The sequence below is a fragment of the Lutjanus erythropterus genome, chromosome 20 (genome assembly GCF_056507025.1).
Source record: "Lutjanus erythropterus isolate fLutEry1 chromosome 20, fLutEry1.hap2, whole genome shotgun sequence".
In the NCBI taxonomy this organism is placed as follows: domain Eukaryota; kingdom Metazoa; phylum Chordata; class Actinopteri; order Lutjaniformes; family Lutjanidae; genus Lutjanus; species Lutjanus erythropterus.
Genome location: NC_139336.1, coordinates 19,991,333 through 20,008,506, shown reverse-complemented (window position 1 = coordinate 20,008,506; position 17,174 = coordinate 19,991,333). Strand labels below are relative to the sequence as shown.

The window sequence follows — 17,174 nt, the reverse complement described above, 5'->3', positions numbered from 1 at the left end:
GAACAAATGCAGCTTTAAAAGAAACAAATCTTATTTTTCTATATATCTATATTTTCCAGGCGCCTGACTGTATGTATGTGCACAGCGCCCTCGCTCTGACATCTCTCTGATGCATGTCTATAGGTTGTTGTGTTTGTCCATGAGTGTATATTTTGGGCCTGTGTGCGTATAAAAGTGAAAAATACAACCCCCCCAGAGAGAGATTAATAAAGTACATCTTCTTCAAAACGTAATTGCATAAATGTACTGCAGCGACTTGGCAGGAAGAGTGTGTATTCTTGGGATGATGCATTATCTATTAAATTTGTATGTAATCCAAATTAACTGAATGTACTATTCTCTCTTTCTGCAGCTGTTACATTTCAATCTGTTTTGGCTCTGCAGGGGTGACTCAGCCAGATGAAAATTGTTTTGGAACTATTTATGCCTCAGAGAAAAACAACAATATTTTATTTTATATCATCTGTCTATAAGCCTTGCTCAGAGTGCACTGTAATGCATGTCAGCAATTATATGATCCAAACTTCACATTAACAAAGACAAGACAAGTGAGTATGAGGGCTCATGAATCATTCTCCTGCAGAATGTAAAGGTTACAGACTGCGAAAAAGAAGAAAAGAAATGTCTTTGACTGAAAGATCCCATGCACTAAAGGTGCACTGCACATATACAGTTCTGTACTGTGGGATGGTGGATTTGAGTGAATAGGGGCTGGCATGGGTGGGTGGGGGGGTTTGGTGTGACGCAGGGAGGGCAGAATAATAACTGTGCTCTATTTATAGGAACACAACGACCTACAGTACAGTATGGTATCCTTGCAAAATATGCTCTTGCACCATCTCTGTGGGCTTTTCAACTATGAACATAAACATTATGACATATTCGCTTGTATTTTACTGAGATTAATTGGCTTCATAATTGAAAATAAACCAAATGATTCGACTCCTTATGATTATGATGCAGTACTGTTTGCATTATGATGAAAAGAATAGGTCAGTGGCTGTGACACTAAGCTAATGCAACCATAATTAACATTAATATGCATGTGTTTCCTGGCTATGTTTTCTATTTACAGGTCTTGTAAAGGTCATTAGTTACTCTTTAATATCCTTGCTGTGTACAAATTCAGCCAGAACAGATGTAATGGTATATCTTAAGGGATTAAATCGATCGCAACTGGACTGGTAAAATTGTCTTAGAAGACGTTTCGCCTCTCATCCGAAGAGGCAGGTCAAGACTCTGCTGTTTACTTACACCTCAAAGAGACAACACACTCTTTTGAGGACAAAGATGTACATATTCTTGACAGAGAAGACAGATGGTTTGAAAGAGGAGTAAGGGAAGCCATCTATGTCAAAGTTGAGAAGCCATCCCTGAACAGAGGGGGAGGCCTAAGACACCACCTATCCCCAACTTACAATGCTGTCCTTTCATCCCTTCCCAAAAGATTCAATAATTTAGCCTCTAAAAACCAACAACACAGTCCAACCACACCTGGCTCCAGGTGCCCCTAACGACCATCGTTAGAACAGAATGGAACACTAACGAGTGAGACCCCCCCAACGACGGTTGTTGGCTCACTGGGGTTTCACCCCACTCAACCCAAACGACTGTCGTTAGGCCTCACAATAGGGAGTGAAACCATTCTTGGTCTGGAGGCGGCCTCTCTTAGAGGATAAATAATTGAAGTCCAACTACTATTCATCAGACTAGAGCTGTCCTATCTAGTCTGATGAGCATGAACTGATGAAGCCTGCTCGGATGAGAGGCGAAACGTCTTCTAAGACAATTTTACCAGTCCAGTTGCGATCGATTTAATCCCTTAAGATAACTATGACCTGGATGAATGAGAATATTCACAGGCATGTAATGGTATACATTTATCTCTCTGAGAAAGAGATATGAGTACTTTTGTTTAAATGTTTTAATTTGTAACCTCACATTAGATATTTAATATTATTAGACATTGTTAGAATCACTCTCAGCTATAAATACACAGTAAGATTTGGCAAAATTTAGGTGAGCATTCATATGGAGGTAATCATGTCAGGACCAAATGGCTTGATTTGCTGTTCATGTAATCATATTTTATTCATGTATTAAGTGCTTGAAGATCAAATCATTACCAAGTGATTTTGTTTCAGACTGTCTTATTATCAGGGTTAATGCTAATAAATCATTTTTCTAACTAATCAAGGTCACTTCACTTGTACATCAATTAACACTTTCTTTTTGGAGTTTTTTATGCTTTTGCAAAAACATTCTGACCAAGATCGGGTCTTATATTAGTGGTTATTTTCTACTAAGGGGAAAAGAGCTGTTTTCCTAAATCTACTCTCATTTTCCCATCCCTCCCAAAATTACATGTTGCCTTACTCGTTCACCCTCAAAAACAGACATTATCCCATCTCCTTTTTGCAGTGAGTTTAGTCTCAATGGCTGCCAGTGTCAGTTTTGTCTCGAGTTGAACTGCCCTTGAGACAGGCTTGTTTTACACCGCAACAAAATGTGCTGAAGTAAAGCTGTGCCTGAACATAAAGGACATTTTGGGTCTTTGCCTGTCCTTTTACTGAGATTTTGGGGGACGTGGAAGTACATCATAAAATGCATGAATCTAATCCTACCCACACTTCCCTCCAGCTAAGTTCCTTTTCCAACGCATCATCTGGCTCTGATTCGCCTCAGGGAATGCTCTTTCACATCTAGCAGCCTCCTCTTGTCTCTGATTCTCCTCTACAACCACTTTCCTCCTGTTATTTGCTCCATGAAGGTTGTGCAACAATATCCCTACGTCCAAGTACTTTCTGTGCATGCCGAACAGCCTCCCTTGAGTTCCATTTCCCGTCTGCTGCGTCTTTTGGCGCTGCTCTCGGTATTGCTTCATCCATACATTCTGAGAGCATCATGATCTCCAGCATCACTTTTTGCACATTTAAACTCCTCTGTCCTTACAGAGCCACGGTGCTGAGGCAACATGGGGCTCTCAGACACTTTCTAATCTGAGAGTTTCTCGGCCTTTGAAATAGGTACTTTATACACCGACCTCCCTGTCTAAATAAAACTTCTACACAAATACTCCTTTATTTCTCTGGCTTAACCTGCAGATCCTTGGTAGGTTGGAGAGGATGGGTACACCCCAACTTCTGAAAAACTTCAAGTTGCCCCTCGTGTTAACTGGCCAATATGTATGACACATACTGTATACACTATAGGCAGGCAGACAGTATCTGATCATGTGTCTGGCCAGTCACTATGCTCTACTGTTGGGTAATCTGCATTAAGTCATATACAGTCAAGTCACTATTATTTTTATTGCCCAAATCCCAAATTTGCCTCAAGGGGCTGTATAATCTGAGTCATCCTATGGTCTGCACCCTCTAACCTTATTATATGTCTTGATATTTGTATTATATGTAGTTAATATTAGTTACTTAAAAAAATTTCCTTTAAATTAAGATGTAATTCAAGATAACATTTGAGGTTGCTACATAGCAATGACTCTCTCTCGTGCCACTGGACTCACGATGGATTCCCAGAGGGTCAGCACCCTGGACAGCAGCAGTCGATGCCACCTTTGCCAGAGCGCATTCAGCACCTCGGCCAGCGGCCACCACACTGGACTGGGCCACCAGGGACAGCCGAGCAGAGCTGCGTGGTGAAGGCACTGAAAGCAATGAAGTGTGACGGCCCTTCGGCTCTGTCACGGCCTGTAGGTTTGTGTCGTGCCCTGCTTGGGTTGCTCCTTGTCTTTTGTGCCTTTGTGATTAAATTAGTGCAACTGGGTGCATCTGACCGGTCCACCAGAATGCATTTAGGATCAACTGTCCCCACTCTTTCCCTCTTTCACTCGTTCCCCACATCTATGCTTTTGTTTGGTGACACTACACATTCACACATCCACTGTAGAAGCACTTTGAGTTAAAAAGAAAGAAAAGAGAAAAAATAATTTTATACCAACAAAAAAGCTCAACATGTCAGATTTTTATTTCAAGACTTTTTAAAAATAATAGCCCCATTGTACTGCCTATTTCCCCTACTGGCAAACCATGTGTGATCATGTGCAATTAGCTGATGGATTATCAGATTGGCTTTTCTCCATCCCGGCTGGCAGACCTGGTAATCTACCAGCCCACATGCTCTGTCTTGTTGTCCACTGCTGCAGTCACCTGCAACTCAAAGTGTGGAGCTTCGTTATCTCCTGCTAACTTCACTGGGTTTCCTCTGTTTGGATCAACAAGTAGACAAGTTGGCGTGTTGGAACAGCATTGTCCCCGTGAGAGACATTTTTTCAGGCTGTGCTTGTGCCATTTTACACAGCTTAAGGGTAAGACAGCCATCTGGAGAATCTGGGTGATTTGGGCTTCACAACATGTACCGCTACATCAAAAACGCAAAGGACACAAAACAATATCTCAGTCAGTGTGGTAGCTCTTCAGTTACCTGGTCAACCTGCTCAACACAGGTGTGTGAGGGGTCATAGATTCATCACATCTCATGACCAACTTCACACACATGCGTTTCATTTGCTGAGCAGCCTTTGACACACAAGATCCACAGTGATGTCAGCATTTCATATAGTTTTGTGATGGTTTTGGAGGTAGGCAGTGAAAGGCAACTCTCCCTGCCAGCAACATAATTATTTCATTCTATATAATATCATCACTGTCAGGCAGAAAAATGCTGTTTTTAAACTGATTGAATGATGTTTTGTTAAAGTTAGCTCTTTTTTTACAAGATTATTATAGGGACAGTATATCCCACAGCAGAGCTCTGTGACGTCAGCTTATTAAGTCCAGATTGCTGGATGTTTAATGGTTTTGTAATGTGAGATAGCAGAGGAAGAACTTGTTAAGAGTTGGAACAACTGTACTGTTACCAGCGTATCTCTTACTCCAGATTTACTGGAAAAGCACTCACAGTTTCTCACATCCTCACAGTCCCACAGCTGTGTTCTCTCATGATAACAACATCATTATCTAACTTACCAGATAATTGTTGGGAAAACAAGTTGCTTTACCAGTTAAATAGTAGGAGAGCCTTTGTTTAGTGCAGTGACAAGTCCAAAGAGTTGAAGAAGCTTCCTGCTTTTTCAGTAGATCACAACAATTTACCTGGTTTTATTCAGCACAACAGTCAGTGTATAATGATGTACACAAAGGTGAACAGTCAAAATCTTTGAAGTGAAGACTCTGAAGAAATTTAATATGGAACTTACCACTATATTAACCTGTAACTTTAAAGGAATTGAATAAGAGGTATTAAGTGTATTTTGAAATGAAAAATGAAAGTTATCAATATACATGTGATTCCAGTGAGTAATTTCCAGTGAAAAAAACTCAGCACCTCATCATGTTATCCATTAGATATTTGTGTGTAATTTAGTCATAACTAGCAAATGAATTCTTCACTTGTGGCTAAAAATGTGTTAAGTGAGCTCATGAGACCTTGACCTTTGAATCCCCCAAATTTAATCGGTTCATTTTTGAGTCCAAGTGAACATTTTTTGTCAGTTTGAAGAAATTTCCTCAAGGTGCTTTTGGAATATTGCGTTCAGAAGAATGGGATGACCTGAAAACATAAGACGTGAAAGTCATAACAAAGGTTTTTCAAAAATTGTAAATCACTGAGGTCTTTCAGCATACAGCCATTAATGTGTGAAAAAAATAAAAAATAAAAAGATTAGGCTGATTGGTCCAGTAGTTGTCTATTTGAGATTAGCTCTGGACAAGCTGCATATCCAGGGATCACATGCACACTAATTTACTCACTCACACACACATAAAAGTGATTGTATGGATAATGAGTAGTATTGTTCTATATTTAATAAATATGTCCTATAACCCCAGTGGTTAAGTTTAGGAATGGCACATATTATAAGTGAGTGCATTTAAAGGGACAATTCCACCCCAGATCAAAAATTCAATTTCTTTCCCCTTGCCTGCAGTGCTAATTATCCATCTAGATATTTTTAGTGTGGGTTGCTGAGTTTCGTAGATAGATGTTGGCCATAGAGATGTCTGTCTTCTCTTGAGTATAATAGAACTAGATGGAATTCAGCTTGTGGTACTCAACACACCAAAAAATATTGCACATTGATATCAGTCAAAATTGATCATTTTAAGCTTTCTAGGTACTGTATTCAACACCCAGAAGCCAATGAGCAGTTAGGATAACACAATTAAAATACAGATACAGTACTTTACAGGCAAACCAAGAGACATAGAAGCGTGATGTGACCTCTGTTTGGCAGATTTCAGCACATGAACTCAGTCTAGAGACTCCAGTTTCCCCTGTGTCACTAGCACAGAGGTCACCCCCCGTAAAATGGTCCAACTGGGAGGGGGCTGCTTATCCTCACACTGTGATGGGTCAGAATAGTGGGAAATGGTGGAGCAACAAGATAAACACAAGACAGGAAAAGCTAAAGTTGCACAAGTGTGAAACTGATTTCACATGAAATCCAGCTGATATCCAGGAAAATGCTTTAATAAAGCATAAAAAAAAAAACCCTATTCTCTTTTAAACAATAAACTTGACATATTTATTTCATTTTGAAATTACTTAGAAATTATAAAAAAAAAAAAAAAAAACTACAACTGGGAGTACTTATGACATCATGGTTATTTCCAGTCTTGGGGGCTGAGAAATGAATATGAAAGACACAGAGTTTCACACTATATCATGGTCATTATAGTAGTACAGTCCACTAACTCCGTCCTCCTTCAGCTCTTTTGTTCCACTCCAGCAGCACAGTAGCCAGTGGATGGAGGGGAGGGCTGAGGTGGGATTAATAAAGCAGTGCTCACTGAGCGTGTGTGCGCACTGAGCGGCAGCAGCAACAGTTCCTCCTCCAGCACAAAGTTTCCCCTCACACAAAGTTTAAGGATGGCTAAAAACAAGCCCTGGCTGGTGTGCTGCTTCATCTTGGCGGGTTTAATCAGCGCCGTTGCCCTCGTCTGTCTGTGCATCGTCACTCTGGTGGACCGCGGGTGTCCCAGCGGCAGCTTCAAGCATGCGGCTGTGGCTGCAGACTCCAAACTTTGTTCCGAAATCGGCAGGTAAGTCACTTTACTGACACTTTCTTTTTCGGGGAAAAAAAAGAAGAAAAAGTTTTGCATAATTGAGAAGTGACTGTTTCTAAAACTTTCAAATGCAAACTAGTCACAGTTAATATTGATGTTTTTAATTTGGATTTGAATTAGGAGGTTAATTAATGTGTCAAGTCAAGATATACTACAATTCCATCATTTGTTTCTTTATTCACAGTAGTTATTCAGAAGCCTGTAGCAGGGCTGTCAGGCTACGCCTTCCTGCTCCTGTGGCTGAGATAAAAAGCTGAAGTGAGCAATGGGGATAAGCAGTTTAAGAGATTTGATAGGCTCTGTTTGAAGAATGGAAATAATACCTGCAGAACTGTGTGCAGACAGGCCTTCATTACACTCCCCTCTTGTTGGTTTATTCCCAAACTGTCCTGCTCCACTTGTTGTAAGAAGAAAACCAAACTAGTAACTGATGTTAATCTTTATAATATGGAGTCAACAGACTTGGATGTTTGTCAGATCAGACAGTGTTACTTGCTGAAGCATGAGTTGCAATGTAACTCATCATTCTGTCATCATAGTAAATATAGATAAAAGGTGAGGTGTTTTTTTCACTGGAATGTGCATGTAGATCATCCGGCTTTTGTCTTCAGTGGAGTATTGAGTGTCTGCTGCCAGGATTTGTCAGGGTTCATTTCCCAGTTCACAGCAAGGACAATAACACATTGAGTTATGCACTGAGGCAACAAGCTCATCAGATGACAGAAACATTTAACGACACAATCTGATTTTTCAGACACTTTAAGGGACAGTCCACCCCAAATCAAAAATACATATTTTTCCTCTTACCTGTCATGCTATTAATCCATTCAGATAGAGTTTTACAGATGTCAGCCATAGAGATGTCTGACTTCTTTATAATATAATGGACCTAGATGGCGCTCGGCTTGTGGCGCTCAAAGCACCAAAAAGGCACATATGAAAAACTTAAAACTAGTGTCTCTTTCCAGATGTCAAGACCCGGTTACTCAAGATAATCAACACACCTTGTTGTGAGCAGTTTCATGTTGGATCTACTTTGCCTCTAAAAAACATTGGTGTTGTTTTTTTCAGATGTTGTTTTTTGGTGCCTTGAGCGCCACAGGCAGAGTGGTATATTGTATTCAAGAGAAGGCAGACATCTTTATATATATATAATGTATACATAATTACAATTTAGGATGTTAATGATTAATCAAGAATTTAACTGTGGTGTAAAAATGGCAGTAATTGCACCTCTGAGGAAAATGCACAAATTTGCAACCCTAATTTAACATTTCAACAAATACCTTTTTCTTATGTACTGACAAAATGTTCCAGATAGACTCAACACTACATACCTGCTGCATCATCATTAATTCTCTCTTGAACTGTATCATTTGTACAACACTTGCTTTACTGTTTTGGGTGGTAGTTTAGAGTTTCCACTTTTTAAACCTAAAAACAATCTCCAAACAAACAGAAACCACACAAAGTCACAGTACATACACATGAAATAATCAGATTAGTGTTGCAGTGCCTTTATACACAAAATAAACAACATATATTTGATTTTGTCCCTCTGTAGACGGTATCCCATTCAAAAATCCATCAGTTTAAAACATGAAGCAGTATCAACAATTGCATTTATTGTCCCGTCTACACCGTTCACATGAGACTCCCGCTTTAATTAGATTCTGCTGGTTCTGCTGGTTGAACTCTGTCCTCACTAGACTTTATTCCATGTTCATCGCTTCCATCTACGAGACGCTGAGTCAGCCTGACCTCCACAGAGTCCAGACATTCCCGACACTACCTTCTCTTGTTGCTCAGTGAACACATCTGACACTATGCCAACTTCTCAGTGAAAAGACTCATTCAGAGCTTTCTGAGACAATTTTGACATAAGCCAACATGCTCAGTTGTGGAGTGTAATTAGATTTGAAAAGCCAAATTATGACAAATCAGGATTATTTCCTAAGGAAGGCAGTTTCACTCAAGAGTCATGAAAAAAGACGTAAAAAGCACCACCATGGCCAGCGACTTTCTGGTATGTTGCTCAAGCATCAGCACATGGTTTAAACTTGCCTCTTGGCAGCGCTCTGACACCCTTGAAACTTTGAATCCCTGAGGTCAACAGTGATACATCCAGCTATTGAAAACTGTGTAAACGTGTGTGCCGTCATGGTAACTGATTGTGTGCTCATACACTTCCCTTAAATGCAATGAATATGACTGTTTTCCAGGAATATGCTCCAGCAGGGAGGTTCAGCAGTAGATGGCGCCATTGCAGCTCTTCTGTGCACATCTGTGGTCAACCCTCAGAGCATGGGGATAGGAGGAGGGTCCATCATCACTATAAGAAATAAAACAGGTGGGTCTACTCATTCATTCATTTTTGTGACTTGAATTTTGTTTCTTCCCGGACGATAATGATTGATTGGGCTGATCTCTTCCCAGGCACTGTTAAGGTCTACAACTTCAGAGAGACAGTCCCAAAGAATTTCAAAGCTAACCTGCTAAATGACTGTCCCAACCCATTCAGACTGAGCACAGGTAGGCACAGCTGTCCATGGTCAACTGCAGCATATGAGGCAGATTTTTTACCCATGTTTCCTCATGTAATCCTAGTAACGCAGAGAAATTGTTCTCTAATGTATCATTTTTGACTCATTTTCAATGTTATTTATTGTATTTGAGGTGTTCTCTGCCAGTATAACTGAATAGAAACACTTTAATTTAACCCCTCCTATTTAGCATTAATGGCACAAAATAAAACTCTTAGTGGAGCTCTTGTTTCTTCACTGAAGATGTTCAGTTCACCTCAAAATCCAAAATACACATTTTCCCTCTCGCCTGCCGTGCTATTTATTCATCTAGATTGTTTCAGTGTGACTTCTGGATATATGGGTCGTAGAGATGCTTCTCTCCTACTTTCTTTCTGCAGGTGAATGCTCCAGAACTGCTTTCATTTCTGCTAGAAATAAAGTAGTTCCTACATGAAACCGCTCACATCGAGGTGTGTGGATTATCTTGACTAACAGGGTCATGATTTCTGGAAAGACAGAATATTTTTGAATGATACTCAAGAGAAGACAGACTTCTTCACGGCCGATATCTCCAAAACTCTGCAACTCACACAAAAATAATTCATAAATCATAGTAACTTATTAACACGTATGTGATGAAGATCGACAGATATAAATACTGCTGATGGAGAAGACAAAACAAGCTCAATAAACAATGAGATAAATGAGGGCTCACTAGTTAGTGAACAACAACTCACTGTGGCCCTTGTTCTAATATGTTGTTCTAAGTTTAGTTTAGTTTGGTTTAGTTTGTTTGATTTATAAAAGGACAGTGTGCAATGACATTGATCATTTGCAAGAAATAAAAACCTGGTTGCACCAGACTTATTGAGATGCTAATTTCCATCTCTAGTCCTACGCATAACAAGAAGACACAATTAATAAAATGTAAAGTGCAATACAGTCTACAGTAAATGCAGGTGCCTAACATAATAAAAGCAGCAGGAACACACTGCACAGTACAAAATACAATGTGAAATACACAGTAACTACCTTATAAAGTGACCTACAGTGTAGGTGCCTTATATAATAAAAACAGTAAGTGCACAATGCACAGTCAAAATACAGTGTAATATATGAAATACAATTACTACATTTACCAATGCCTCTCCCTTACAGAATAAAAATGGTAGGTACAGGCTGCACACTACAAATTACCATAAGAAATACACAATAACTGCACTATAAGTGGCAAAGTTACCAGGACATTTAAGGACATTGGAAGACAACATAACATAATTTGACATTTTAGACTGAAGCGCAGAGTGGTTAACAGTATCAAAAGCCTTATGGACATCCAAGATAACAGTGTCTACCACCCCTCCTTTGTCAAGACTAGCTTTGATGAAGTAGCAGCATGCAGTTTCAGCGGAGTGTTATTCTAGTTGGGTTTCTGATCGTCTGGGTTAAGTGGAACTGATTGGTAGCCACGGTTGTAGCTGAGCTAGATGCAATGGCTGGATCGGGGAGGTTAGCCGGGGATGTACATATGGTATAGCCATGTTTATTAGCCATTGGTTAACAGGGGTTGCTGCTGCTAGCTGTGTAAGCGGCGTTTTGTCCAGGTTGTCAGTGCCGACAGGGTGTGAGCTGGGATTCAGCATCGCCAGCTACAAGTAATATTACAGCGAACTGGATTTGTCCAATGTAGGAGCCAGATGAAAAGTTCTCCTCCCACTTCAGTATTCTGTCACTGTCTTGTGCTAATGAAGCGATAGCTTGTCGATTTATAAAGTTTTTGCAACTAGTTAATAACCCAATTATAACCCATTTATAAATCATTAATTTAATAATGGTACCCATTTTACATATGTAATTATATTTGTTGGTCTGAATAATATCACCGAACTGTATTTGTTTAATGCTGCTGATGTTTCCCACATGTGCACTGCAGGCAGTCAGTGGATCGGCGTTCCCGGAGAGCTGCGAGGTTATGAGGAAATTCACAAACATTATGGGAAGCTGCCTTGGGCCAAGCTGTTTGAGCCAACGATTAGACTGGCTAGAGAGGGCATTGAGATGCCACAGTACCTGGGAAAACTCCTGAACAACCCCATTGTGAAACAACATGTGGAAAACTCCTCTCTCTGGTAGGTTTCAACAGCATCTCACTAACTTCTTACTGGCTCAGAGCATCTGTGTGTCACTGCAGAAATCCTGGAGCAAAGGGCTCTCCCATAAACCCTTGGTTTGATGCTTTTCATGATAGCTTTACACAACCACTGGGTTAACCATTGACTATTTAACAATTGTTTTCACATTATATAATAGTTTCATGCTGATTTCACTGCTCGTAGCTCAACAGTTCAAGAGCTGTGTTATCTTCTTTTAGAGATGTTTGAAAATTGCTTTTTTCTCAAATGCAAGATTTGAAAAGGGGTTAGTTGAGGGTTAAGTGTGCAGTGACAAATCTGAAAGAGTACATTTGCTTCTTGTCTGGTTTTGACATTAATATATTTAGTATTGCAAGTTACAAGATATAAGAGATTTATTTATCATCATACAGCAGGGTCGTAAAAGCAAGATTTTAAAGTATTTCCCTCTTTGCCACTCATACATAAACATATACAATTATATACAGTAGAGTGCCTGAAAAGATTTTAAAAAGTAATAAACATATAATATTTTACACGGAGGAGTGGTGGGGATGTGTAATAGGGCCATATTAAGGAAAAAAGAGAGGGGAGGATTTCTTTTTTATTTTGCGTCTCAAGATTGAAGTTGAATAGTAAAAATAAAGTAAAACTTTTAGTGTAGAAAAATAAATCAGAGGAATAAGTTTTTTTTTATTTTGCATTTTAAAAAAAAGTCATAATGTTGAGAATAAAAAAGTTTAACTCTAAATGGTATTTCAATTTTATTCTTGACATTTCAACTTTATTCTCAAAATGCTAAATTTAAAAAAATGGCTGGTAATATTTTGACTTTACTCTCGACTTAATTCTGAAAATAGAAAATAATAATAAAAAAATAAATATCCTTTCATCCATCAGAATACTCCTCCATCAGGGTGATTAAGTACAGAAGATGCATGTGATATAGAATGAACGGCATGGCAAAATGGCCAAATCCCCGAAATGATGATGTGCAGCAAGTATCTCTCACTGTATTCTGTAAATATTTCCTATTATGTTCAAATATGTGCTTCAATACTTTTTTCCCCAGTAAAGTTTTTTGCAATGAGAAAAAGACTCTTGGCGCTGGAGACATCCTGAAGATTCCTAAACTCGCAGAAACCATGGAAATAATTGCAAAACAAGGAGCAAATGCCTTCTACACGGGCAAGATAGGACAAGACTTAATCAAAGACATAAAAGATGCAGGTTGGTGCAATATCAACAAGTTTGGGGTGGACACTTGAACAACATACTTGTGTGTAATGTTTAAAAAAGTAGAAACACACTGGTTCCTACATGTTTCTCTCAGGTGGAACGTTAGAAATGGAGGATCTGAAGTCTTTCAAGGTGCGAGTGGAGGACGCATGGACAGTTCCTCTGGGAAGTAGCCAGATGCACGTTGCTCCACCACCTGCTGGGGGCGCCCTGCTTGCCTTCATCGTCAAACTGATGAAAGGTTTCATGTACTGTCTGATGACTCTCCTGTGATCCCTTGAACTGAACCTAAATTCTAGCATCTTTGTCCTACGCACTGAATTATGAAGAAATAAAAGCACAAAAGATTGCAGTTTTAATGTTGTTAAAGTTGTTGTTCTCCATTTTCTGCAGAGTTCCACTTGACTCCAAGCTCTCTGGATGGTTACCAGAGGATTCAGATGTACCATCATTATATAGAGGCAGCTAAATTCGCTGTTGGACAAAAGAGGAGCATTTGTGATCCTGTCTTTAATAAGATAAAGGTTGGTATATTTTTCATCATTATCAGGATAAAAGATATTCAGATTATCAACCAAAAAGCTCAAATAAACCAACTGTTCATCGGTTGCCCAGGACAAACTGGCAGATTTAGTGAATAGCTGGTAATTTCCATCTGCAGTCCTTGTGCAGGTAGACACAAACACTGAACAGTAAAAGATCTAAGGAGGGATAACATGTCATACCTGCCGCTCTCTCCCCATGCTTCCTGTCTTTATCACCATCAGCTGTCTAATTTAGTAAAAAAAAAAAAAAATGTAAAAATAAAAAACATCTCGAAAAAATTAAGAAATAAAACAAACCCCAATAAATTAAAGTGAAAGGAAAAAAAATAATCTGAGATACAGTCCAGTTACATCTTACCGCAGCAGTATACAGGATGCTATCCTCATCATAATATTCTTCTTTCAGACAGCAGATCATTTGATCAATCCCTCCTTCATTAGTCGCATCAGAGGGATGATTTCTTCAAACCGCACCCATGACAGAGCCTACTACAATGTTACGCCCTCCTCTGATCACTTTGGGACGACACACGTGTCCGTCCTGGATGAAGAGGGACTGGCTGTCTCTGCCACCAGCACCATAAACCAATTGTGAGCAGAGAGCCTCTTCAAGCAGAGGAGTTCTGTATCTACTTCATATAATATCAGGTCTGCTGTAATGTGACCTTTATCCTCTCAGTTTACTGTGTTTTGTTTGGTTTTGTAGATTTGGAGGAGCCGTTTACTCCCCACGAACAGGCATCATCCTCAACAATGAGCTGTGTGATTTCTGTGGGAGAGCAGACAAAGTGAGGGCAGGTAAAGTCACTGACATTAATATAGCCTTTCAATCTAATGTAACCGAGTTAAAGACATTACTTTATGTAGTCATTTAGTCTCTTTTCAGTCTGATATGGAGTGAAATTTTTGTCATAGGTGAACAGCCTCCTTCCTCAATGACTCCAGTAATACTAGAGTCAAAGTCTGGAGGGCTGCTTGTGATTGGTGGATCTGGAGGAAGCATGATTACCACAGCAGTGGCCTTGGTAATTCAATTGAACTCAGTTTCTATATTAGTTTGTCTGCTTCCTTATTTGTTTGCTTACATGACTTTCTTTTATTCCTGCAGTCTATAATGAATCGGCTGTGGCTGGGGATGAATCTGAAAGACGCCATCTCGACGCCTATTGTGTTTGTTGACTCCGACAACAATGTGATTTTCGAGCCTGGTTTTGACAAGGTGAGCTTCACGTCTTCCGCAGCTAGCAAAATTTGGGTCCCAAAACGTTCTGAGAACATTGGCTCTGGGAACATTACTGAAACGTTCCCGCATAACATTGCCTGGATGTTACACGGCATATCATCTGGCGTAACTGACATAAAACCAACAATATTGTTACATTCCCAGACTGTTCTGGGAAGGTTTGTTGAATGTTTCCATTCATGCTCCTTAAGCAAGTTTCTCAACTGTAAAGTTAACGTAAAGGTTACAGTCCCAGAACTTTCTGTACCTTTGTGGAACATGCTTTAAACGTTGTGGGAAGGTTACCTAAAAGGATACCATTAGAGAACCTCAGGGGAACGTTATTAAAATAACCACACAAAAAAAAATTCTTTGTGTGGTTACAATGTTTTGTGATTATTACAATGATGATGATGCTCTTAGAACCTCATAGGAGGGTTATCAAATAGACACCTGTAAGGAATGCTGTGATAATTTTATGGGAACATTATGGTTTGGCTGGGTCATCCTCACCGTCCATTAATGACATGCAGATTCAGTGTGACCATCTTTCTAATGAATAATATTTCAATTTATGTTAATGGATTTCTGACAGAGATTAAAAGGACATAATCCTAGAAAGTCCTATTTAATTTCCCTGTAATCGTTTTTGAAATCTGAAGTAGGCAGGATGAGTGGTATTAATTTCTGTGAGCCTGCTTTGTGTTTCCTCAGTCTGTTATGGATGGCCTCGAAGCTCTTGGACACAAAGTTAAGGGCAAGAAATTTTTCCTCAATGTAGTCAACGCCGTGGAAAAGGAGAATGGATGCATTGCGGCCGTATCGGACAGCAGGAAGATGGGGATGTCAGCTGGATACTGACCACACAGACCATGAGGAAGCACCATTTTCTCACTGAAAGAGAAGACTGACTGACTGAAACTTAAGCCTTAAGAACAATGAACGTGCCAAAACCGTGACCACAAAATGTGACTAATTTGGTGCTTGAACTCTTTCCAGATGGAACTGATGAGCACATAATCAGTCAGGAAAATAAGGATTAATTAAAGGATCATTCCAGTTTAATATAACTTGGGTCTTGCTTTTGTAGTTTGGGACAAAATTTCTCGCCGTTAGATAACATTGGCTCTTGTGCATGAATGTTTTCTTATTTTTTTCTTATATTTGCCATTAGCACCTCAAAATGCCCCAATAAATTCACATAAGGGCAGCAGACTTAAGTGCCATGTACAATCCACAAACCAACAAGGCACAATCGTTTGACAGACAGTGTTAAACTTGGGGAAAAGAAAGAAAGAAAAAGGAAAGAAAATGCCAATTAAAAGCAACAAAAGACAAAAAAAAATAAAAAATCAACAGACATGGATGAGTGCATTGGAGCCGTCACTGGAGAGGTTACTCAGTCTGCTGTGCAGTCAGGTGTAGCCAGGTCATGTGCTCTCCCTGGCAAGTAGGCCACTGCGTTCAAGATGTGATTCTGTACATCACATACTATTTCGAGATCTTTGAAATCTGCAAATGTCTCAAAAGAAGTCAGATGGGGCAAGAAAACATATCTTATATATTGTCTATTATCTGGAGGTAAACTAAAAGTATTTTTCTAAATTTAGTGCAAATTTGAACCAAATTTCCAGTGAATTGCCTAAGCATTTTTGTCAGCACATGGAAACAGGTAGATGGAAATACACATTCTCTTTGCATAGCCAGACCACTTTCTACAGCGCTCCATACATGCACATTCTGTTTTAGGGGAAAAACACCCTGCCTTGATTGCATTTCTTTAAACCAATCACAAACATCTTGGGCGGGGCTAAGCCCAGGATGCAGTGATGAAGCTGCTGCAAAATAGTGTCAAGGGGGAACATTTAAACATGAAAAAATTAAAATGACTACATCACTGCAAAAGAAAAGTCAATAGCTGTTAGCTTGTGTACATTCGTACCAGGTGCTAATTTGCCATTTTCGGTGAGTGGGTTGTAGCTTGGAGGGTTGGGCTATTGACCAAATATATCAGCCCTCTCTTATTGGATGAGACCATTCCTAGTTGTTGGTTTAGGGTTTTTTTGCCATTTCATTTTGCTAAATTAATGGTCTGCCTCCAACAAGAAGTGAGAGTCACTGCTCAGCGACAGACTTTCATTCGGCTGCACAGCACACACCCACTAAGAGCAAGAACGAATAAGAGGAAAACAGTGTAGAGTAAGAATATTTTCAATTTTATTTCTGTGAATTCACAATTTATTTTGACCAAACAAGATTTAGTGATAGTTGGAGCAGTCAAAAGACTAATTAAGGTTGTTTTGGTGAGTTTTAACATTACTTTGTTTCTGTCAGGTTTGAATGAAGTGTTTTATAATGAGTTAACAGGACACTTAAGCTCATCTTAGTTCCATAAAAGACAGACATTTGAATTCAGAAGATGTACATTT

General features: G+C 39.4%; 1 protein-coding gene across 1 annotated transcript; it reads left to right on the top strand.

Annotated features, from left to right (window-relative positions):
* Positions 1-6,800: 6,800 nt before the first annotated feature.
* Positions 6,801-16,097, top strand: ggt5b (gamma-glutamyltransferase 5b). Its single transcript, XM_084746362.1, has 12 exons — positions 6,801-7,058; positions 9,305-9,432; positions 9,519-9,614; positions 11,541-11,736; positions 12,812-12,969; positions 13,073-13,219; positions 13,372-13,502; positions 13,930-14,114; positions 14,230-14,321; positions 14,439-14,548; positions 14,632-14,742; positions 15,460-16,097. Exons 1-12 carry the CDS (start codon positions 6,886-6,888, stop codon positions 15,604-15,606), a joined length of 1,674 nt encoding a protein of 557 aa, XP_084602488.1. The 5' UTR covers positions 6,801-6,885; the 3' UTR covers positions 15,607-16,097.
* The last annotated feature ends 1,077 nt before the right edge of the window (positions 16,098-17,174 follow it).